This window comes from Dermochelys coriacea, chromosome 2 (genome assembly GCF_009764565.3).
Source record: "Dermochelys coriacea isolate rDerCor1 chromosome 2, rDerCor1.pri.v4, whole genome shotgun sequence".
NCBI lineage: Eukaryota > Metazoa > Chordata > Testudines > Dermochelyidae > Dermochelys > Dermochelys coriacea.
The window spans coordinates 205,841,940-205,866,372 of record NC_050069.1 but is presented as its reverse complement, the minus strand read 5'-3'; the positions used below and the strand labels follow the sequence as shown (position 1 = coordinate 205,866,372).

Genomic DNA, 24,433 nt, shown 5'->3' with positions numbered 1-24,433 from the left:
GATGGTTTTTAAAAAAAAAAACAAAAACAAAAACAAAAAAAACACACTACACAAAGGATATAAATTCTCTTTTAAGAGTAATTCACCATAGAAGCCGGTTACATTTCTATAGAAGCTTATTGGTTCTATCCCTGTCAAGTGCTACAGGACTTTCCCAAAGGATTCCCTCCATTATATTTGTTGCCAGCAAAATATTAATACATGAATGATGATATGATTTTATGAATGAGGAGTTCAAATCATAGGAGCTAAATGGGTGCTGTGGACTGACAGGATAGTTCTGCATTTAAATCTGGCTGACAAAGAAAGAAAGAAAGAAATTGGATCCCAAGTGAAAAAATGAATGTGGTGGTTTTAGTCTGATCCCTAAAGGGACATTTATTCAAATCTCAGCACCTCCCACCTCTGAGCAGCAGTTCCTGCCAAAGGAGAGATTTCCATGTGGAATATCCAAACAGATCAAGACTTAAGTGCACGGATATTGACAGAGCTATGAGAAGAAGCTTGTACAGTGCCTGCCTCAAGCAAATGCAATTAGTTTCTCATTGAAACTAACAGCAGATTTTTAAAGAATAAAAAAACCTAAAGGAAATCTCCCAGGCAGTTAATATTGTATGGCTAAGAAGTCTATCACCATGCACTTCCTTCTTAGTAACTTTTCCCTCTTAAATGTTTTGACTATAATCTATATGTTCTTTTATTTCACCAGTGAGATTTAAATAAATAGGAGACAGTACATCTTCAAAAGTGATTTTATCTGCAGGTTTTAAATTTGCACCTTTTGGGTAACTTACATTGTGTTAGGAACAGAGATGGAATCTTGGGATCCAGCCAAGCTCAAGCTGCAAAACCGGGATCCAGTTTTAAACAGACCCAAATGTAGGCTGGCTGAATCCAAGCTTTTAGTGTGTGGGGGGGTCATCTCTGTTTACACATTCATAAGAGCGGAAAAGAGAGAAAAAAAGATAGACACTTGCCATATAAAGATGAAGCTAAAGTAACTCAAAGAAGAGCCATAATCATAGTTCTCCTCAACTTTCCTCTCACCTTCTAATGGGCAAAGGAAAGCCTAGCTGATTATAACTGTAAAACCGATTAAATGGGATTTCCAGTGACCTGACTCAGCTGACAATTAATCTGTTTTGCCTTTTGCCTGTCAGGGTTTTTCCATGTAGTGGGCTCTTGTTTGCTATGAAAGTCATCTGAGTATTTATTAGGGTCATAGCCAGAGCCAGATGATGTTTATTCTGCTAACATCCAGTTGGAGTCCAGCAGCATTGGACGAGGTCAGGGATATATTTATAGAAGCGGCTATACATCAGGACTCATTTTCTTTCCCTTGCACTAAACTACCTAAGCTCATCCAAAATAGAAAGAAACATGCAGACATGCAACTAATATATTCATTGGGTTGGATCCTCATGTGGTGTAAATTGGTGTAACACTGTAGAAGTCAATGGAGCCACATTGATTTATACCAGCTGAGGTGCTGGTCTGTTATTATGAACAGGGAAAGCAATAATAACAATTTAAAAACAAATCACAGTGTGTAGCAAAACAAGTTTTCAGTGAAAAAGTACCAGCCACCTATTCTGGGAACTGCTAAATGCGCAATCAAGTACTGTTCCTCCCACCCCCTCAATTGCTAGAACATGTGAAAGTTGGGCTGGATAGGAAAGATCCAGTCAATAAAAGTAACAAAAAAAGAGTTAAAGCAACATCATCATTTACCTGAGGAAACGGGGAAGACGCTGTCGATGAACGAAGTGTGAGATAAAACAAAGCAGAAAAAAAGCTGAAGATAAAATCCCAAAGCTATTAAACTGAGGACGACCATGCTGGCTGCACTCTGTAAAATTCCAACTTAGAGATGCAGGTCTGCTCTGGGGATCTCTCTCTCTACACTGTCTTCTCTATATCTGTCTTGCTTGCTCTCTCTTCCCCTTTCTCTGGGTGTGTGAGAGTGTGTGTTTGTATGTCTCTCTCTCGCTCGCTCTCCTTCTGTCTCTCTGTGCCTTTAGGAAGAAAGAATGCCAACCATTTCCCATTAAATCTTCTCCTTACACTAGACAGGGTTATATTTAACTCAAGCAGTGGATCAGTTCCCCCTACCATGCATATTAGCTATTAAAACCATGGTGTTGGGGATTCTGTTTTTGTTAGCAGAAACCAAAAGGCATTTTAGATGATGACAACACGGAGGAGGAAAGGGAGAAATTGTAAACTGAACCATAAACAGCATCCCTCATTACTGACAACCAGACACGGCCATCAAGATAGGGAAACTCCCAGTCTAGTTTACTTATCACCATTTTGCAGTTCAGTTTTTGCATTACACTAATTTTGGACTGGGCCATTTCACCTTTGGCTGATATGATTATGTGGTTAGTTAATTATTGTTAACTTTCTCAGCACCGTGCAAGTCACAGAGAAAGACATGGTTCATGCCAGAAGGGATACGTCTACACAGCAAAGGGAAGGTGTGACTGTAGCACAGGCAGGCATACCCAGGTTAGCTTTATTCTAACATGGGTAACAATAGCAGTGTAGCACAGTCTTCAGCATGGGCTAACAACCAGAGTACAAGCCCCTAACTGGTCCTGGTTATTTACTATAGTACTAGCCAGTGCTGAAGCCCCCGCCACCACATCTACGCTGCTATTGCTACCCATAGATTAAAGCTAACATGGGCATGACTATCCATGCTACAATTGTACCTTCATTTTGCAGTGTAGACATACCCAAGGAGTTTATCATTTAAGATCCTGATTCTGCAGAAGAATCCTTGTACTAGGACTCCTGATGAGCATAAGGGTCTGCAGTGGCAGATCCCTTTATAAGATCAGGGTCCAAATTAGGTAGCTGGTCGAAAGCCACCGTGGGAGTTTCCCACGCCGCAGAGGAAATGTTTAAAGAATAATACACTTTTTAAAAAAAAAAAAAAAAAACCCTTGCAAACATTTTTATTAATAGGCCATATCATGTCATCTGACCCACTGCGATATAGGTGGAACCGGGAGCACATGGTGCCAACAGCGGCAATTACTTTATTGAAGATAGCATAGCTCAGAAGTAATACAGCAAGTGAGGCTATAGCTGTGCCACTGTAGCGCCATAGCGTAGATGCTTCCTACATTGATGGAAGGGGGTTTTCCATCTATGGAGTTAAGCCACCTCTCCAAGAGGTAGTAATTAGGTCGAGGGGAAAAAATTCTGTTGACCTAGCTACATCTACCCTGGGGGTTAGGTTGACCTAACTACAGCGCTCCGAGTGTGAAATTTTTCACAGCCCTGAGCAACTGTAGCTATGTCAATATAATTTTTAAGTGTAGACCAGGCCTCGGTGCAACCTACAGTTAACTCTTTCAATGCCTCCCATCAGTTTTCTCCCAATTTCTTTTAATGGGGAATTCTGCTTAAAAATTAATGTTACAATATGACCCCACACCTCAAGATAGTTTTGTGAACAACCCCCTTCCCTTTTATGGAGCAATCAGTTTGAGCCTATCCTGCCTGAGCTAGGTAAACTATTCCTGAGCTAAACCTGGTGCCAAAGGGACATTCTAATGTGTCAAAGAGAGCAAAAACGAATCAGGCAAAATACTGCTACAGAAAACATGTCCACCCCCATAAATAAGGTGAAAACAGGAGATGTTTGCATTTAAACTCAAAGGGGCCTTTTCATTACTACATGGCTTAGGTGGATTTAGTTCATCATCATCACTAGTTATTACTGAAGTGGTCACTGGAAACTCAAAGGTAACGTCTGACCTTCAGCCTGCCTAACAGCTCCCAGCCAAAGTCAGCCAGGCCCCGTCAAGGCACAAGTGGTGAGATTTTGCTTTATTTTCATTAATGGCCCAGTCCTACTGAAATTCATGGCAAAACTCCCCCTAGTTACAGTGGGAGAAGGATCAGGCCTTATGAAAATGAAATGGTGAAGTTATTTGAGTGGTTAATAAAAAAACAGCACTAGGTTTGCCTAAAGTCTTTCCCCAGCTCTTGCATTACATTCAGTGAAGCTCCTCAGTCAAATGGTTTACTTCCCCAGCCACTCTGTTTGGGCTTGATCCAAACCCTGCAGAAGTCAATGGAAAGCTTCCAATCATGCTTAATGGGCTTTAGATCAGCCCCTTGATACAGTGCTTTGGCAAGGTTTGGGGGTTTCATACAGTTAAGCCCCCTATCTATCACCCAAAGGGCAATGAATGCTAAACAGAGATCTTTCCCCTTTATCTTATTGCATCTGCTGTTCACTGGTATGGCTAAAATGCATATTAAAAGTGATTCATAGACCCAGCCACCACAGTTATCCCATAACCTTTTTCACAAGCCAGTTTTTTCCATGCAATGATGTTACAGAAGAGACTGAACTGGATGTGTTTTACATGATCCATATTTATATCTTGCCTGACATTTCTGTTCCAACAGCAGAACTGCTGTGCATAGACTAGAAAGTATATTTATTTTAGGGGTATTTCTATTTTTAATTCCATTAGCTTCAGGCAAACACAACAGAACCCCCAATCTTGCAGACCCTTACTTATGTGAGGTACCCCAGTGGGACTAGAAGATTTGCAGGATCTGGCCCAAATAAATTGTTCCACAACCATGACCCTGAACACCACTGCAAGTTTCAGTCTTTTGATACGTTATGGTGGGGTATATCAGTATTTTTATTTCAGGGAATAAACTGGCACTTCAAAAAAATCCACATTTGATGCTATATTAATTAAGTAAATGTCAAAAATCCAACTAATCATTACAGGCAAAAAACAACACAGCCACTACGTTACCTGCTCCAATAGCTGTCTATTGCCTTTTTCAGCCCAGAGTTGAACTCTTGAAGGGAGAGGATGGTGGAGCCCTATCGATCAGTCCTCCCATGTAAACTGAATTTATGAACCTGTCCTTTCTGTGCAAGAATTAATGACAATTCAATTAAAGAGAAGGCTTCTTCCCAGTCCCATCTACTTTCAGCTGGCAGTTCCTTCATCTGTGGCCAAAGGAGAATGAATGCATCTAAAATAAACCATCAGTAATCTCAAAGCCCTGTGCAATCACAAGTTTAATTAAAGAACAAAGCCAATCAAGCCTTTTCAGTTCAGACAAATGAAAGATCTTCAACGGTGTGACTGGGTAAAATGAGAACAAGGCAGAGTGTTAATGCAATAATTTAATATGCCTTTATGTCTGCAAAGTAAGCAGTACAGAAAAAACCTATTCATTTAATTAGAGGAGAGCTGGAAAAGATAATTTATAATTATGTTTTCTTTGCAAAATTTGCAGAATATTCACATAGCATTAATTTAATGCTAGCCATTTTTAACAACAAGAACCCGGTTTTTGTTTGTGTGCACGCACAAATCAGGTTCATTTACCAACATGGGTGCTCACAGTTCTATGATGAAGTCAAAATTTCCTTGGGAAGATATTACCTGCAGGTACAGCCCATCAAAACCAGCTTCTGAAGTAAACAAGGTAACAAATGTGAAAAGCAAAGAATGGTCTCAACACTTCCCTGCTGTTGTGTTTGGAATTAAGGTCTCTGGAGACAAGGCAGAAAAAACAGCTAACTTTGTGATGAGCTAAATCCAACTATATTGACAAGAAAGTTCTGGTTTATTCTACATCTCTATCCACACTGTTCATCAACTGACAATACAGTCAGCCAATTAAATACGAGATAGCACTATTAAGTCTTCAGAATACTCATTGGGTGAACACAACTTGAGGGCAGGGCACTGTTGCCTAATAACTTCTGAAAGCCACAAGCTTTAAAAATTAACTGCTTCATGGGCGTCACATACTTCAGAGCAGCCATGTCCTCAGGTGTAGATGTTGCCAACCTCTCTCTTCTCAGCTCTCAACTGTCCTAAAACAAAACAGTAAACATTGGTAGAAAAAAAGATATTTTATTGTCAAGCTTTCCTGGGGTTATCTGACTACAGATGGGCACACCTAGCCCTCTCGCATCCAGACTTCCCTAGCCTGTGAGGAAGTTCAGATCTAGACCTAGAGGTTGCAGCTCCAATCAATCTCTAGGGCCCAATCCTGCAACTCTTTTACCCATGAGAAATCCTTATGCACACATGTTGTGGGTATTTTTTTTCCAGCTTCTTCAGCTGTTGCTTTATTACTGAAAAGGGGATTCAGGGTCTCCTCCCACTATCCTGGTTCTGGCTGCCTGTTTAGTCCCTATTTTTATTTATTAATTTATGTTTAACATTTATAATTTTACTTTAAAAAAATGTTAAACTTTGTAAAAGCACTGAGACATTCAAAGCGTTATCTAACACAGTTAAGACTACCAGGAGACGTTGGCTGAGCCTAAGGAGCATCTGTGTCAGTTCTGCAACCTTGAATGAAAGATTTGGATGGATTTTCAGTGGATTTTTTTAAAAGCCAATATATTTTACACATTTTTTACAGTTTTTAAAATAGCTTTTTTAAATGTTGCAGTCCCTTCCTATGCTGTAAATAGGTTATTAAAAGAGACCAAATAAAAATTATAAACTTCTTTGGTTTAGACATGCCAGCTGAACCTTTGAACTTATTTTGAAATGGTTTTATACTTTAGAAACTTTTTTTTTTGCAATAATGAGCCAATGACATATTTAAGCTGCCTACTTTTTAAATTACAATTTGTATTTTTTTTATACTTAAGCTTTGAAAAAGGTTTTTACAGGCAATATCATTTTTTTTGGCCTGGGCTTTGATAATTGTTTTTTTTTTTTTAAAGCAATGTTTTGTTTTACTGCCATTTTTTTTTTTGTATTTTAGTGATTTGAGACTTCAGTAGGCTTATTCTTATACTTAACTTTTTTGACAGGCAATGTTAGCTGCTGTTTTATTTATTTATCACTATAATTTATATAATATAATAGGTTACTATGATAGGTCACGTTTTACTAGTGCATTTGGAAGCAGTTAAGCCATACAGAAACTATTTTTTGGTCAGTGATTTTAATTAAATTATTCATAGTCAAACCATTTAAATGAGATTGTCGCTGTACTTGCAGCAGCCAGCACAATTGATTATTTACAAACACATGTATTAGGAATGGCACATTTCCTTCAGAATGGCTGTCAAGGCATCTCAGGGAAAAGAGCAGAGTGGTAGTAGATGTCACCATCTGATCTCTCCTTTGCATAGTTTGTTTGATTATTAAGGATTTTACCAGGTATGTTATACTGCCATAACTGGGTTTGATATTAAACCAAGAATTCTTTATAAAAAAACCTACACTTTTATATACTTTTTAACACTTTATTACTTCCACTGCCCCAGTCCATACAGTCCCCTCCAAGCTCTGCTGTGTTAATTTGTGCAAAAGCTCCTTTTAACTACACATACCTTTTCCTAAATATTCACTTAGGTTTTTCATTCTTTCAGAAGACACTTCCAAAGACCTCACACAAGCTACTAAATTTTGGGGCCATAACTCTGACTCCCGAAGTATCTCAACTGATTTTTTTCTTGGTGGTCCTAAGCTTATCTTTGATGGGTTTTGCAATTATTTCTTAACTTAGTTCACTTTGCCTGCAAAGCTGTAGTCTCTAAATACAGTCCTTGAAGGACAGCTGGTTTTTACTTTGGATTTAAGAAGATAGGCAACAGACATTGTGCTCTACCTGCCCTTTCGGGAAACTCTTCTATTTAGTGTCTTTCCCCCTCTACAACTTTGATTTGCTCTTCATGCTTTTTGCATCCATCCCTCAAGGTGGCATGTTTTGTTTGTAAAGTTTTAGCCACCAGAAATAATCCTGGTGAAACTGCTGCCTTGATTTGGGCTTTCTTTGCCTTTGGATTAAAAAAAACCTCAATACTATTTTTTCCATGGCTGCCAATGGGTCCTATTTTTTGAGAATTTCAGTCACATTCAACAGATGTTGCTGAGCTCTGCTAATCATTTATGCATTCAACAGATCTCTGCTGTGCGCCGCAAGCATTCTTTTCTTTTTTAAATCTAATACACTCTCTGGAGTTCCTTTTACACTCAGTCTCGGTCTCCCCCCAATACTTCTCAGAGGGGCCGCCCTCAGATTTAACCCATTTCTCCAGGACAGTACTAACTTCCTCATATTTAAACCCTTAAACCCTTCCAATGCTATTTCCCTTATTCTTAGGTAGCAACCCTCAGACTAAGGGGTGTATACTTAACCTCCTCCAGACAGGTGAAACCTTGGTTTGCTCTGGGCTCATCACTGAAGTTACTTTACCTGCTCCAGACAAATGGCAGCCGAGTCATGGCACCACTATTTTGGCGTTTCCTTGAGACTTCTTCCACTCGGTTCTTCAGGAATTCAGTCTGAGTCCAGTTTCCTCACTCGGGTTCCTTTATCTGGCATACAGCAAAGTTGTGCTGAGTTGATCAGACTCAAATACAGGGGGTGGCTATAGGGCATACCACACACCTAATGTCACACAGCAACTTCTTTTCTATACATTTACACATTACATTATTTTTACTATATATTGCATTATACATTTTGGGATTGGCTTTCTTACTTTGTAGGAACCAATCCCTGCACAGCATCCATTGTCCATGCATGACATACTCTCTATCTCATTTAATGTTCTAGGCTTATCTTATCCATTGGGATCTTGTTCATTATAAATGGTTCCCTGGGTGTTCCCTCTTATCCGAGCTAGTACAGACAGTCTGTTTCCAGCCTGCTGATCCATTTACCTCCCTAATCCTGTCTCCCAAGAAACAAGGCCTCACCCATGACCAGTTACTCATGTCAAGCCTGGCCTACAAATACCAGGTGCTGAAATGAAGAATAATTTTACAGTCATACGTCAAACACTGAAACTCCCTATTATTGTTGTTCCCCCTCCTCCCCACACCTGCTTGTTTGTCTCATCGACTTGCTACTGTGCCTCTTTCCCACTCCAAGCTCTGTACCATTTACAGGTTTGTACAGTACTTAGTGCAACATGACCCCCAAGCTTAGCTGAGGTCTCTAGGTGCTACCACACAAAAACGATAAATCATTGTTTTCAGAGGAAGGGGAATGTAAATAAATCTCAGCTATGAGCTGGGCTCTTGTTGATATTTACAGCCACTCCGGGCAATATACTGTCAGAGGAGAGGGTCTCTGGTAACGTTTTCATCTCCTTTTCATTTAGAGCTTACTCTAAATCGCTTCTGCACTGCTGCCCAGTGCAAAACTTACCAGCTATCCTAATATCACTGCAGTGCTGCTGTAGGTACGAGGCCAAAGAATATCTGCCTGGAGCTGGCTGTGATGGCTGCTAATTTAAATGATTTACAGTTTACCCCTGCCAAGAAGTACCAGCAATTAAATACCTCAAAGCACAAAACTCTTCTACATGAGCATTCCTGTTGAAAAAGTATTAATGACATTGCTTTCACATTTATTCCAGCCTCATGTTGTCTGCACCAAAGGATATTATGGAGGATGGCAATACAGCTGCACTAGGCCTGATTCTCCCATTGCTCAATGGCCTCTTTACCATGTACAGGGCTCATAAAGGCAGTGCATCTGTGCAGTGGAGGATACCGTAGTGCTGCTTGCTGTTTGTCACCCTCCTTTACATCCCCCAGCATATGCATGTGTTGGAGGAGTGGCCAGAACACCACTAATTCAGCAAAGGACTAAAGCAAGTGTCAGCAAAGTTCTTAACCATCTGCTTAACTTTACATGAATACTTCCAGTGATGATTGCTTAAGTGTCGTACTGAATCAGAGCCTAAAATCTGTATTAATGCTATCTTTTTTTAAAATTGCTATACCATTTTCAGTTTACTCTGACTCTCTCAACCATCTTTCCAAGGGTTCCTCCTGCTTTTGGATTACACAAGAGCTATCCACAGAGCTGAAAAGCACGTGTGATCTGTGGCGGTGACGCAGTTTATCAAAGAGCAGGATTGATCCTGAAACAGGGAGCAGAGCTATGTGTTTGAGTCAAATGTCCCTCCATACCTGCCAGACTGGAGGAATGGAACAGGGGGGAAGTGGAAAGGGTGTTGCGACTGGTTGTTAACTTCACAGATGTTCTAGTAAATGAAAGCATTGAGATATGAGAGAAAAATGACAGTGAGCATAAGTCTCACTGGAGCTTGGTTTGGGCTTTTCTGGCACAGTGAATTTTCCACTGTCTTTTCCTTGTTAACTATGCATCCCACACTTGGCCTTTAAGGCTTCACACTACTCCCATTAAAGTCGATGGCAAATTTTTCACTGACTTCAAAGAGTGCAGGATCAGGACATTAGTAGATTGAGAGGTACTGAATATTTATTTTTTGTTAGGAATTAAGAAACCCAGCAGCACCCTGCAACTATTGTGGCCAGACACTTACCATTGTCTAATCATTCTGGTATGCCAGTGTTGTTGTCTTCTAAATAGAGGACAACAGCTGTACCTAATCAAACTAGACAAATGCATTTTCCAAGCTCCTCTTGCAGAATTATGGAGCTATAATTAAGGCTGTGTCAGTATTTCCATTATTAACCCCTATTTTTGAGGGTTCAGTAACTTGGCTTTCAAATGTCCCTCTGAATAGCAACTTGACACACAGGGACTTAACCTTAGAGCTAATTTATTGTGGCAAACTGAAGAAGGAAAAACAACAGTGCAGCACTTTCCCGATTATACAATGAAGAAAAGGTTTAAAAACCCCTAAATTGATCTGTTTCAGATATATTTTTGGAGTTTATATATAAAAGCAATGTGCTGGGTAACAAGTGGGATCAAATAAAACATGAGCAAAGGGACAGATCTTGCTCACGCTGATATCAATGGTAAAATTTCTATTGATTTCAATGGTGCAGGATTGGGCCTGATATGATCAATTACTTGTAGTATTTTAAACATCTTGTAAATGCCCAAAATATTAATCTTTAAAACATGTTTAGCAGCTCACAGGATGTGGAGTAACGATCCTCACATCCTACTTAACTCAGGGTGAGCATAGAGTACTCAGCACCCTGCTGTGTCAAGCCCTACTGAGCATAATAATACTTTTTTACATAAACTACAGCAGTGCCTTAATGCAGTAGCAAAGAGGGGCTAGAATTCATATAACTGGAGGTTACCAGTAGCATCACCTCAATCACCACCTCTCCGAGTCATGGCCTATAAAATGCTGGGAGCATGTGCACATTATCTTAATGACACTGTCAAGGACCCTGATGACAAATCTGTCAAAAATCAGAAATGCCCAACTTTTGGTTTTAGTTTAGATGTGCGGATTCCTGCAAAGAGAGAATTTTCTGCAACCACTGTGGGGCTTAGTTGGATGAGAGCCTGAAGCAGAACACAGATGGAAAGCAATGGCTACCAAATATGTGTTTTTGTGCCTCATTAGCATATTAGAAATGCGTGGCTGTCTTTTCCATTTCTCTCAGCCTATGACTGCACAAGTGACACTCATAACCACAGGCAAAGCTCCTGTAAATACAGATGAACACATTAGAAACTTCCCTTGACTTTTTCATGGCTCTTTTTACTTACAAAACACTGTGGGGGCTACTCAACACATTACTTTAGGCCAAAAACTGGATGGGGGCAAATTCTGCCTTCAATTGCATCCCTGCAACTCAGACTTCATTGCATCCATTTTGACGGGGCAGAACTTGACCCAAAATATTGTATAGTTGTTTTGCTGTTTTTAAATAGTGGGACAGACACATATGGAAAGCACTAAAACACTGGATCAAACTGCTGGCTTTTTGTGGCTTTTTTAAGAGCACATTTCTATATAGTGCTTCCACCTTGCAGGCGAGACCATGATAAGACAGGAAAACTTCTTGGATTATTGACTCAAGCAAGCAGATTGCCTTCTAAATTAATTCCCCTCATTTCTTTCTGCACTATTTCAGTCAGCCTACTAGATTCCTGGAAAGAACAGACACTGAAAGCATTTTCATCTATATTAGTACGTGCCATAAATAGCTGAAATGGTCTGCTTTACTCAGGATATCTCTCAGCCCTGTCCATCTGGCTTGAGTCATGCCATCAAAAGAAACAGCAAACGTCTGCTTTAGAATAGCTATTACTTGCTAATCATAATATTCTGTTACTAATAAATGTGTAGGAAAATACTGATACTAGATGGTGTATTACTGAAAGGTGCTAATAGCTGGTTGGTCTTGGATTCAGAGATAATCACAGACCTCATTACACCCAATGGGTAACAAGCACTCTCTTTCAGGATCAACAAAATGAGCAGTCAAGCCCCTTTATATAGTAAAAGCAGCTGCAGACATTGGGGGTTATGACCTAAGGCACTAGGCCACATGACCAGGGCAGCGATAAACCACGTTGGGTTAACTGGGGTTTCCCTAATTGCAAATGCTAGGATATTTGTTGTAGGCTGTGCGTACTGGAGTTGTGAGTGTGACTAGAACAAGGTTGCTTGGATGAAGTTTTATTTGAACAGCCTAAGAGGGGAAACTGAGGCAGGCTACCTGCATAGCGATCCCAGGCCATGAGGAGGAGGAGGGGAAGCTATTGGCCCAGTGACAGTGACTGTAAGAGAAAGCAGAAGGACAGAACTTCTCGGGCATAGAGTGCGCTGGAGCAGCAGACTTCGGGATTTCAGTGCAAGGAAACTGCCTGCTGTTTTTTTCTACTATGTTCAGGGAAACAGGATTTTCTGTAGGTTTTCCCTAAACACAATAAGGCCAAGAATATACCTCACTTTTACCTTCCAATTTTCATCCAAATGGAAACAAGCCTGCAAGGTCCTTAACCTAGGCTAACAGCTTGGACCAACAATGTATTCTACACACACACAACCATTTATACAGCAAACAGTTTGCTTGCAAAATCCTTTACAACAAACAGTAAAGCAAACTCTTATGAAATACCACCACCACCACCACCACGCAGCCAGCAAGCTGAGAATGCCAACAGGAACAAAGGTGCCTGTATGCATAGATGCACACTGGACTAACCTCTGCACGGTGCTTAAAACTCTATGATGATTGAGCAGAAATATTACAGCATATGTTTTGTTGGACTGATTTAAGAACTGTGCATTACTGGGCCCCCAGCACAGGTACTTTATATCTTCTGACCGGGTTGAACAATGAAAGCCAAATCTTAACAGCCCTCTGGAAGCAGAATACAAAAGCAGCAGAAATGCCACCTTCTTCCTCTTCCTGAGGGTGATGATTTGTATAACCCTTTCCTGGCTAGAGGGTTAGATGATTGGCCTATTTACCATTTTATTTCCTAATTTGGCCATTTTCTGGACAAGATACCTATACGATTCAAACCCTTTTGAATCGGATGATACTGTTGCTTATTTGCTCTCTCTGGTTATTCCACAATTGGATGATCAAGGTGCTACAAGGGCACCCAAGGAAGGCAATGGTGTTGCGGAGAACCTAAATGAATTCTTTGTATTGGTCTTCACTGTAGACAATGTGAGGGAAATTGCCATATGTGAGCCTTTCTTTTTAGGTGACAAATATGAGGAACTGTCCCACATTGGGAGGGCAGTAGAGGAGGATTTGGAACAAATTGATAAATTAAACATTAATAAGTCACCAGGACCAGATGGTAAACAGTGAGGTGGCAAAATCTGCAGAGCATACAAAATTACTAAAGACAGATAAGTCCAGATTTGACTGCACAGGGATCTCACAAAACTGGGTGACTGGGCAACAAAATGGAAGATGAAATTCAATGTTGATAAATGCAAAGTAAGGCACATTGCTAAACATAATCCCAGCTGTACATATAAAATGATGGGATCTAGCTATTACCACTCAAGAAAGATCTTGGAGTCATCATGGACAGTTGTCTGAAAACATCTGCTCAACGTGTAGGGCCCTTTGTTTTCATTTTTTATTTTATTTAATTTTTCCTAGGAATTTATCAGTGTTTATTACCACCACAACAAAAACAGGTGAAAAATCAGTACAACAACTTAACTTTTTTGGTAAATATTGGAGTTTATTGTGGTGGACGGGAAGACGGGGGGAAAAAGTATTCTGTAGATTAATACTTTGAATTCCATTCATCCATGTGGCTTGCTGCAGAACTAAAACAGAACTCAAAACACAATGCCACCCCTGAGTTTTAGAGAACAATATATCTCTAATCCCCAAATAAAACTTTTCATTTGAATAAAGAGTTTACTGTTGTAGACTTAGAACTATTAGCCTAAATACTTACATTTAATAATTACACCATTGCATACACTCAACTTCATCCTTTTCTTCAAAAGTTTTTAAAAAAACAAAAACCGAATACTTCCTTGTGTTTTGAAATGTATTTTGATACAGATTTTCATTTTCCTCCCATTTTAGTGTGTCAAATCTTTAAACCGTGATCTAACAGCTTGAAATGTGCACGTGGTAGACTTGAGATTCATCAGTATGTTCAGATGTGCATGCACTTCAGAGCTTGTGTGCATGCCTGTTTGTTTATTGAGTGTATCTTCTAGACTAATACATAGTCTGACTTCAACAGGCAACTTTGCAATATACACACAGACTAATGTATTATCATAATACATATAGCTCATGCAATGTATTATATTTTCCAAATACACATTACTTTTTATACATTTGAATGATACAAAAATAGGGTGAAAAAAATCAGAAAAAAATAATACTTTTTGTAAAACCCAGGAATTTTTCAGTAAAAATGAGGGGGCTGATCTATGTGCAGTGGCAATCAAAAAAGCACTGAGAGGAACCATTAGGAAAGGGATAGATAATAAAGAAAATATCATAATGCCACTATATAAATCCACGGTATGCCCACACCTTGAACACTGTGTACCGTTCTGGTTTCTCCCAGCTGAAAAAAGATACATTAGAATTGGAGGAAATACATAGAAGGGCAATCAAAATGATTAGGGGAATGGAACAGCTTCCACCTGTGGGGATATTAAAAAGACGGGGACTAGTCATCTTAGAAAAGAGACAACTAAGGGGTATATGAAAGAGGGCTACAAAATCATGACTGGTGTGGAGAAAGTGAAAGTGTTATTTACTCGTTCCCATAACACAAGAACCAATAAAATTAATAGGCAGTAGATTTGAAACAAACATAAGGAAGTACTTCACACGGTGCATAATCAACCTGTGAAACTCATGCCCGGGGATGCTATGAAAGCCCAAAATATAACAGGGTTCAAAAAAGAATTAGACAAGTTTACAGGGTATAGGTCCATCAATGGCTATTAGCCAAAATGGTCAGGGACACAACTCCTTGCTGGATGGATCACTTGATAATTGCCCTGGTTCTGTCTAGCATTGGCCACTGTCTGCAGACAGGACACTGGGCTAGACTGACCATTGGTCTGACCCAGTATGGTCATTCTTATGTTCTAACTTTATTTTTCATAGTATACAGAACCAGAACTTTGGCTGGCCCCATCCTTCACCCTCGCCCTGGGCCATCTGTTGGCCCCATCCCCAACCCTCAACTGGGGACCTTGGTTGCCCCGAGACGAACCCTAGCTTGGTGCCCCATCCCTAACACTTGCATGCAGTTCCCATGCCAGCCACATCCCTAACCCCAACCGGCTTTAAACATCATCCTAGCCTAGGGCCTCCAGCCATAATATTAAACCTAATCTAGGGCCCCATGCCAGCCCTGGGCCCCGCAGTTGGCCCCATCCCCAATGAATGGTCTCAGAAGGCCCCAAACCTAACCCAACCCAGGGCCCTATGCTGGCCCCACCCCTGACCAAGGGACCCCACTCTGACACTTGTCCCCAGCCAGCCCCAAACCTAACCCTACCAGTCACTAGGCCTCCTGGTGACTGCTAATTTACCCTAATTGTGAATTTGAATGTAAAAAGTCAATGCAAGTTCATAAGATGTTCACAATAACCTAGAACAACCAATGTTGATGGGAAAAGTACAAAAGGGAGACTAAACTAGTCCAAACAAAAAGGCCCTATGGCCATAGCTCAAGGCATGCGTTAAGATCATGCTGGTAAACAACAGAAATGTGGAACCAGAAATTAGTGAACCAAAATTGGTGTGCTGGAAACTAGCCCTAACTGGTGGACAAAATACTGAGGGGATGGGCTATTCCACACATCACTTCCTTTTGGGGGTCCTTAAAGACTTTGGGGAAAAACACTGGCTACTGGAGTGAGCTTCACCATCATGACTGCTATCCACGCCATCTCCTGGGACCCCAGGCCTTTGCCATCCTGATCCTGACAGATGTCCTGACCAGGCTGGGCCAGGGAGGGACCCAGATGATATCACCATCTCCACCAGCTCTGGCTGAATCCCAAACACAATCTGGGATGTGAGGTTTTGTCTCTCTCCCTGCTGTGACTAGGAAGAGACAACCAAAAGCAAGGCCCTAAACAGCCCAGTGGTGGTACAAGTTTGCCAGGACTCAGCGTGGCTGATAAGATTGTACGCTATCCCTGTGTTTCTCCAGCTGTGAGGTAGCAAGTGAGAGTCAACACCAGAAACAGAAGCTGCATTTTCTATCTTTGCTGTTCTTTTCTCTCCCTGTTTGTGCGGATTTGTTTTATACTGCCTTCTAAGAAGCTGGATTGGACTTTAACAACAGCTCCAGATCATCTCAACTAACTTCGTCCCTTTTCCGCTAAAGGACAGTTATTAACATCTCTACTGCCATCTAAGATTGTCAAACAATGGGATTTTTCCTTCTAAAAACTCTCTCCAGATATAAGGAAAGGGAACAAGAAATGCTGTTAAAATGAAAACCTTATTCAGTACTTTATATTTCAAAAGCTTTAATTAGTTTTCCTTCTTTCCTGTATCTTTAATAAGAGTTACAAGGACTTTTAATGGTGTTTGCCATGGTAATAAGCAGGCTGAGGTCTTTATGACAAACCCCAAACCTTGTTTAACACTGTTTAATGTTGAACAACTGAGTTACATTAACACTTTTGTCCCATTTATTCAATCTAAATTAATACAACATGACCCAAACCCCAACCCTTGTTTGGGGACCCCAGTTGGCCCTAATCCTCAAGCTAGCCAAGAGACCCTGCTCAGCTCCATCCCTCACCTGGCTGACCTAGCCACCCTCAACCCTCATCTTAACCAGGTCCCCATTCCAGCCTCTACCCTCATCTTAGCCCAGGTATTCCTTACCCTATCTCAGGGACCCCTGCCAACCCCATCCTATCAATAACCCAAGACCCTCAGTCATTCCCACTCCTAACCCTAGCCCTCTGAGAGCCCCAATCCTAAACTTATACTGAGGCCCTGGCCATTCCCAACCTTCACCCTAACCCTACTGGTCCAAATCCCCACTGTAGCTTTGGACCCCCATCCTAGCCCCAACACTCATCCTTGCCCAGGTGCCCCTGCTGGCTCCTACTTTGAGGAAGGCCCTAGGAGACCCCAAATTTACCCTGGGTCAAGACCCCCAGCCAGCCCAAATCTAGTCCTAAGTGCCTTGCTGGCGCTAACCCTGGGTCCCCTACTGGTTCTGACCCCAAATCTAGCCTGGGGCTGATGGTAATGTGGGAATTTTTAAAACGATTTTTATGACTATATGTGTGTGTCTGTATCTGTGTACTATTTATCCATATCCAATATGGCATGAAAAGTTTATTTTCTCCCTGATATAAGGAAGAGGTCTGCATTATGAATGTTCCCTGGATTAGAACCAGACAGTTTAGCAAGAATCTGCTGGAATCTACACACATGTATGCAAAACCCTGCAGCCATAATGGAAAAGCCACAGACCCGGCTATTAACGCTCCTATTCTGTGCAAGGAAGGAAAGCAAAAAGACCACAGCTGGAAACAAAGAAAGTTCAGATGTGAACTTCTGTCTGAAGCTGATCTTTTGCCAGACTAACCTAGGAACTCTTCCATGCGGCATGCCAGATGATTAATAAATGCTACTTTGTTTTGACAAGGCTGTCCTGCATCTGCCCCAAATACTTACTGGATTACTCCCCAAGAAGGAAAAGTCTCAGCAAAAGTCTGAACTAAGGGTATGTCTACAGCAGCACTGCTACATTTGTGCCACTTTAGCGCTTTAGTGTAGACACTCACTACCATGGCAGGAGGAGTTCTCCCATTGCTGTAGTTAATCCACCTCACCGAGAGGCAGTAACTGGGTCGATGGAAGAATTCCAGCACTGTCAACAGTGGAGAGTTTACACCTAAGTTACATCTCTCAGGGTGTGGATTTTTCACCCAAGAGATGAAGCTATGCCGATATAAGTTTTCAGCATACACCAGCCCTGAGTTGGACTCACAGTAGGAGCTCATGATGAGAAATAGGGGTTCTGGAGCCCAAAGGCCCAGTCCAGCAGTTGTTGAGGCCATGTAGCCTGTCTTTGTGGAAAAGTGTGGGCTCTTGGGGTCAGCCACTGGCTCTTGGGAGTCATACACTTACTCCCAGGAGATCATTTAAAGGCCGGGGCATAGCACAGACCTCTGTGGAACCATGAGGGCTCAGAGAGCCAGTTCACCCTGTTGATCCTGGCCCAACCCTAGCCCAGGTCACCCGTAGATGACTTCTACTCTAACCCTGCCTTGATTTCAGGGGCCCACTCAGCCAACCCCTACCCTGACATTAGTTTTGGGCAGTCTCAGCTGGCCACAAACATAACCGAACCCAAATCAGGGGGCAACCCTCAGCCAGCTGGCGCTGGCCCCATCTCTAGCCCAGAGGCTCCCCTCGGCTGGGCCCAACCCTAACCCCAGCCATAGCCTGTGCATCCCCTCAGCTGGCTGGCACTGGCCCAGTTTTAACCCAGGTGACCCCCATAGCCAACCCCAAGCTCACGGGTCCCCTCAACTGGTCCCAACTTTGAACACTTTGCAATTTCTTGATCCTGGAATGTTTATTTCTGAATTCTTGTGCACTACTGATTTCAGCGTGATAGGTGTGTGGGGGAACAAGTGAATAAGGCAGGAATTTAAGATTTTTTCTGCAAGTACAACAGGTTCCAGTTAACAGGCTGTAGAAATTAATCCAACAAACAAATTCAGTATTGCAGTGAAATCTGGCATTTTTTTAATACACTTTAGAAGTTTCTGAAGTGATTCTAGGATACAAAACTGTCAGTTCAAAGCCTGCATCTCTGTACAGAAAAATACAGTGCAAGAAATTACGGGCTTAGTCCTTTTCTGACAAGACTCCCATTGAAATTAGTGGATATTTTGCTGGAATAGAGGCTGAGCACCAACCCTGAAAGGGGCTGAGGACTGTCAACCCCAATGGACTGTGGGAATGGAAAGTGACGATATTCAGCACCTCTAGCAGATGATTGAACCACGAGTAAGGAACTCAAATTTGGGCTCTATAAAACAAGCTCTCTATTAAGCAGCATGTTGGTCAAGAGGGGGAAAAAAAAACAACCCAAAAAACAAAAGGACAGAAAGACTATGTTTGCAAAGATTTTTCCATAAACAAAATTCCCTTTCCCCTCCCAGGCCCCCCAAGGACTAAGGATTTAATTGACAAGTCTGATCTGTTACATTTGTAAAAAGAAAAAAATGATTATTAAAGTGTTTCTATATGATCTGGTTCATAGCCATAAAAGGAAGATTTCCACTGAGTGGACACTGATGTACATTTAGGTGTCTCTTGTGCAATTATGATTTTTTTTTTTTTTTTAAAAAAGAAGTGAAACAAAACTAGGATTTTACACACTTATGTAAATAATTATAAAATATAGCTTTAGCGGTTTTACTCCTGGAAAATGATTTAGTTTGGCTGAAGCAGATGTATTGGCTAGGACATTGCGCTCTGTATCTCTTGTTACATATTCGAACGAGTCAGCCAGTGAAAATCCTGGAAGCAAAAAAAAAAAAAAACAAAAACAAAAACAAAAAAAACAGACAGGTGGAGTAGAATGCAAATATGTATTTACTAACATACAGTCCTGCCCTTGTGGAATTGTGTAAGACTGCTTATGAAAATATCATTTTATTCTCAATTTCTTTGGTAGGAGCACAGAGAAAGGATTTTTGATACTGTGACAACAGTCATAACAAAATTGTCAATAAATAAGGACAATTAGGAAAATGTAAGTAAGGAAGATGGTGAAGTCAAAGGCCCTGATACAGGAAAGAGCTGAGCATGTGGGGATCTCTGCATCTCCATAGAACCTCACTGCTGACCAGCAACCCCCCCCCAGGTCTCAACAGAGGTTCAGGAGGATACAGGGGGTCTCTGTCCAGCAGACCGTGAGAAAAATGAAAACACATACCTGCTGTTTTCTGTCAGATTGTGGGTTGATCATTATATTGATAAGGGAAGACACTTGCTTCTCTGCCAGGCTTGCTTTCAGGGCATTTTGCAGTTCCTCTGGTGTTTTTACAAAGTATCCTTTACCCCCAAATGCAGACATAATTTGCTCATAGTGAGAATTTGGCAGGAGACAAACAGGCGGTGCACTGAAAGAAGCAAAGAGGTTTATGGTACATAGAGTTAAAATTGCAAGAATGACCAACTAGGATTATGCCAATTTTAGTACTTTTAAATGGTCGTTATGCTGGCCAGCCAAGTTTCTCCTATGCTTGTGGACACGTAATTCAGTTCCTATGAACTTAGTTGCATGTAACTGGGCATGGTGATTGTGTAAAGGTAGACTTGTTGCCATTTAGTTACTGATCTGACACCACAAAGCTTTTCACTTCCGCTTTTAGACTAGAACAGAAAATACTAGCCATGAATAAAAAGACCCTCTTGGTTGCTTCTCAGTTAATTAAAAGCACATAGGTTAGAGGTACTCACCACGCAGTTGGTTCTCCAGACTTTAACATCTCCTTCCAGGTATCTGCATCCAAACCACTGTATATCCCATTGTTGTTTACTACGATAATTACAACTGACAAGTTATACCTGCAACCATTCATTTATAAAATAATGATTGTGTGAAAAATTCTAAAGAATTGCATCTTTTTGTGAAGCGATAAAGAGACACTCTACCAAATGCATCCGATGAAGTGAACTGTAGCTCACGAAAGCTTATGCTCAAATAAATTTGTTAGTCTCTAAAGTGTCACAAGTACTCCTTTTCTTTTTGCGAATAAAGAGTAACATGGCTGCTACTCTGAAATCTACCAAAAAGAATCACTTCTGTATGGAAGTTCTTATACCTACAATTGTTAAAAGTGTCATAGATTCACAGGGTCTGGTCTATGCTCTGGCCTCTAACCAGTATCCTGGGAATGACCCCTTTCGCGTGCTGGACCCAGAGTGATCCTCAGGGTCAGGCCTGTGGCCACCATAACTCGCAAACTAGCCCTTTGGGCTCCAACAATCCCCCCCCTCCCCCTCCATGGCTCTCTATGGTGAGTTCAGATGAACTACACGTCTGAGAGAGACAGTCACCTCACTCCCATTCGGGGCGCAATGCTTTTCATTAATTATCTACAGCCTACACCAGGCAGCCTTTGGATAACAAGGGGATCTTTATTATCACCTGGAATCTGTAAATCTTTAGGTTAGCATGACAATGGTAGGCTTAGTACAGAGTTCATATTGGTGGAAGCCATGGCTTTGCCATGCCCTCCTTCTCTCACTCCATCTTCGCTTGCCCCATTGTCCGTCTACCTCCTCTCCCTTTGCTTTCCTGCTAGGGCTTTTGCCCTGCTTCCCTGCGGTGATGGTGCTGGGAAATAACTTGCTCTAAAGAGTTAATGTTCAGTCATTAAGGCTTCCATTCAAATGTGTTGATCCCAGCCCAGACAATCCTAGTGGCTATACTTCTCAAATACCTAGGCTGATCTCCCATGTCCCAGGGAGAAAATAAGTTCTCTCCCCTTCCGTTCACAAGAGGAAGCAATGCCAAAGGGATAGACACAGAGTCAGACAGATCGTTTATAAACATATTACAAAAATTCCCCCATTTGTCACAACAAGTAGCACCTAATAGTAGGACAAAATATTTTTCTGTATTTTTTCAGTTTGTTTTCTTTGTGCATTTAACTGCACTTTGTGTACAGTGAGTTTCCCTGATCTGGATAGTCTGTCATTTAGACAGGGATAATAAATTAAAATGGTTTACTTAATCAAATACTATTTTTTACCTGCAAATAGTTTCCACTTCCATGCCAGAAAATCCAAAAGCACTGTCTCCTTCTATACAGACCACTCGACGTTTGGGTGTCTGATCTTTAGCCACCATTGCAGCTGCTATAGCAAATCCTAGCCCAACTCCCATTGCTCCAAATGTACCAGCATCGAGTCTACAGATAGAAAGTAGAATTATTGCCTCTTTCTTCACTGCATTATTTTTCCTGTCCATGACAGTTTGTTCTTGGTTTGTAGTAATTTTGATACAACACAACTACTTACAAAACAATATCTGGATAGTAAAAAAGCATTTGACACTTGTATTGCTATATTACACAACAACATGTGTCTAAATAGGCATGGTTTTCATATAAGAATCTGATCAAGATTTCATAATACTCTAATGAACACACATATAATGAAACTTTTAAAAAAATTAATTGACTGGAATAAGAGATGCTTACATACTACCAATTACAATGTACTATATTCCTGATTGCCTTCAGTCTGCATTGTACTGGTATTTCAAGACATCTAATTAATATGTGATCAGATGTTTCAAGTGGTAGTAAAATAATTATTCTATTGAGTCTTGCATCCCAAAGGTCAAATTAATAGGGTACATGAAATCTTTTCTACATTTAACTCCCTGGAAATCCAACTAGAAGCTTGAAAAATTTCAGGCAAATAATGCTATTCAAATTCCAGTCTTCAGGTTCAACTTCTGAAATCAAATTGCAAGCTGTAATTAAATAAGACCATTTCAACCAGGCAAATGCAAAATACATTTTTAAAAAAAAAAGCACAATTATAGGCCTAACTTTTCAGATTTGCCCTCTTATGTGCATAAGGCTATGTGCAAAGAAAAAAAGCGTCAGTTACCGTGCCAGCCTTTTAAAAATAAATAAATATACTCCCACAGTTAATTTTAAATTAACTTTATTTCATCTCAAATATGTTAGGTTCATTTGTGACATATTGTACTGTTTTCAAAAGGAGATTCTAGACTCCACAATCAGATCTGAAGGGTCACCTCAGCAAAGATTGTCCAGTTCTCTCTCATACAATCTAATAAATACAGACTAGCTCTAATTTACAGTCATTCTGTAATAGCTGGCTTTAATAGAGTCACAAATCAGAACTTCAGAATTTGTATGTCTACATTTAGGCACCTGAACTCCTATGTAGAGGCCCAATATATGGTCTGTTTTCCAAATATGCTGAACGTGTGTGGCTCCCATTGATTTTAAGGGGATTCTGCATTACAGCAACTTTGCGTGTGTGAATCTGCTTGCAGGATAGGACCCTAGCCTATTTACTTTAAAAAATTTAAATAAGTCCTAACATTTTTAGGTACAGATTCACACACCAAGTATGGGACTCAATATACTTCCATCCCAAAAAGAACTGAGATCTCTGCTAAACAACTTTCACCTGTTTGAAATATGACCATTTATTACCATTGTACTATGTGCTGAAGTCACACACAAATCAACGTGTATTTGGTATAAAAATCAATGACCGGGTATGACCAAAAGGGATAAAGATAAGTTGCCTTAACAACAAACAACCCATCCCAAAGAAACATTATACATTTACTTTACTTAAATAACTTTTTTATTTAAAAAAGACACAGCACCAGTGACTTATAACCCAACTATGTGGAAACAAACATATGCACATAATTGTTGCATCATGGCAACATAGAAAATACTTTACCTGTGGCGAGGATAATAGTTTGGAAGCATAGTACGTCCAATGTCCATAGTATTAGCTCCCTCACTAACCAGAATGCAGTCCCTGGGTAACAGTTCTCTGACATGATGGAATACTGTATAATAATTCATAGGCAGGGATTTTTTAAATGCCAATGCCTTTAAAAAAATAAGATACTATAAATCATTTCTATACGTACTGCTTAGCATAAGGACAATGTGCAATGCCATGTGTGAATATTACCACTGAAGTCAGGGACTATTCTCCTGAGAAAGGGTTGCAGAACTAGACTTCCTCCCAATGGCTGAGATCATCAGAGTCACTTTTGCTGACAGTGCCTTTGTAATTCTGAAGAGAGGCCATTTTCAGCAGAGGTTCCCTCAGGTGTGCAACCTGCTCCCTCTGGTGGTGTGCCATCATCAACAGTTTATTGACATTCAGAGCAACGAGTAAGGCACCTCAGTTCACCATTATTATTACTATTTATTATCTGTATTGCCATGCACCTACTCATGGGCCAGAACCCCATCATGCTAGCTGCTGTTCAAACAGAGTAAAAATGTTTGACTATTTCCAATCGCAGGTGAGCTGTGTCCTTTGCGTATTGGGATGGTTCAGGAACAGCCCCTATTTGTGCTGTCACTGAGAGGAGTCTAATTTAGGCTCCAATCCTGCAGACACATATGGGTTTAACCTTCCAGACCTGAACAGTCCAATTCATATGCAGAAATTTAAGCACATCC

The 24,433-nt window shown here is 40.7% G+C and overlaps 2 protein-coding genes across 8 annotated transcripts in view; both read right to left on the bottom strand.

Moving 5' to 3' along the window:
• COLQ (collagen like tail subunit of asymmetric acetylcholinesterase) overlaps nucleotides 1-2,127 on the bottom strand; it is a 65,931-nt gene extending 63,804 nt beyond the window's left edge. Inside the window, exon 1 of the mRNA XM_038388271.2 lies at nucleotides 1,732-2,127. Within this exon, the coding sequence (XP_038244199.1) occupies nucleotides 1,732-1,837 (106 nt within the window). The 5' untranslated portion in view covers nucleotides 1,838-2,127. The remainder of the gene's footprint in view (nucleotides 1-1,731) is intronic.
• A 2,534-nt stretch (nucleotides 2,128-4,661) lies between these two features.
• The window catches only part of HACL1 (2-hydroxyacyl-CoA lyase 1), a 47,847-nt gene continuing 28,075 nt past the window's right edge, over nucleotides 4,662-24,433 (bottom strand). For 6 of the 7 annotated variants that reach the window (XM_043509105.1, XM_038388248.2, XM_043509107.1 and 3 more), the window contains 5 exons: nucleotides 23,694-23,848; nucleotides 21,989-22,147; nucleotides 20,691-20,798; nucleotides 20,164-20,350; nucleotides 18,941-19,745 (listed from right to left, as the gene is read on the bottom strand). In XM_043509105.1, coding sequence (XP_043365040.1) covers nucleotides 19,713-19,745; nucleotides 20,164-20,350; nucleotides 20,691-20,798; nucleotides 21,989-22,147; nucleotides 23,694-23,848 — 642 coding nt within the window. In that variant the 3' untranslated portion in view covers nucleotides 18,941-19,712. Of the gene's footprint in view, nucleotides 5,876-8,223; nucleotides 8,346-18,940; nucleotides 19,746-20,163; nucleotides 20,351-20,690; nucleotides 20,799-21,988; nucleotides 22,148-23,693; nucleotides 23,849-24,433 lie in introns of those variants that run through there. The other variant, XR_005290828.2, reaches the window with a different exon arrangement.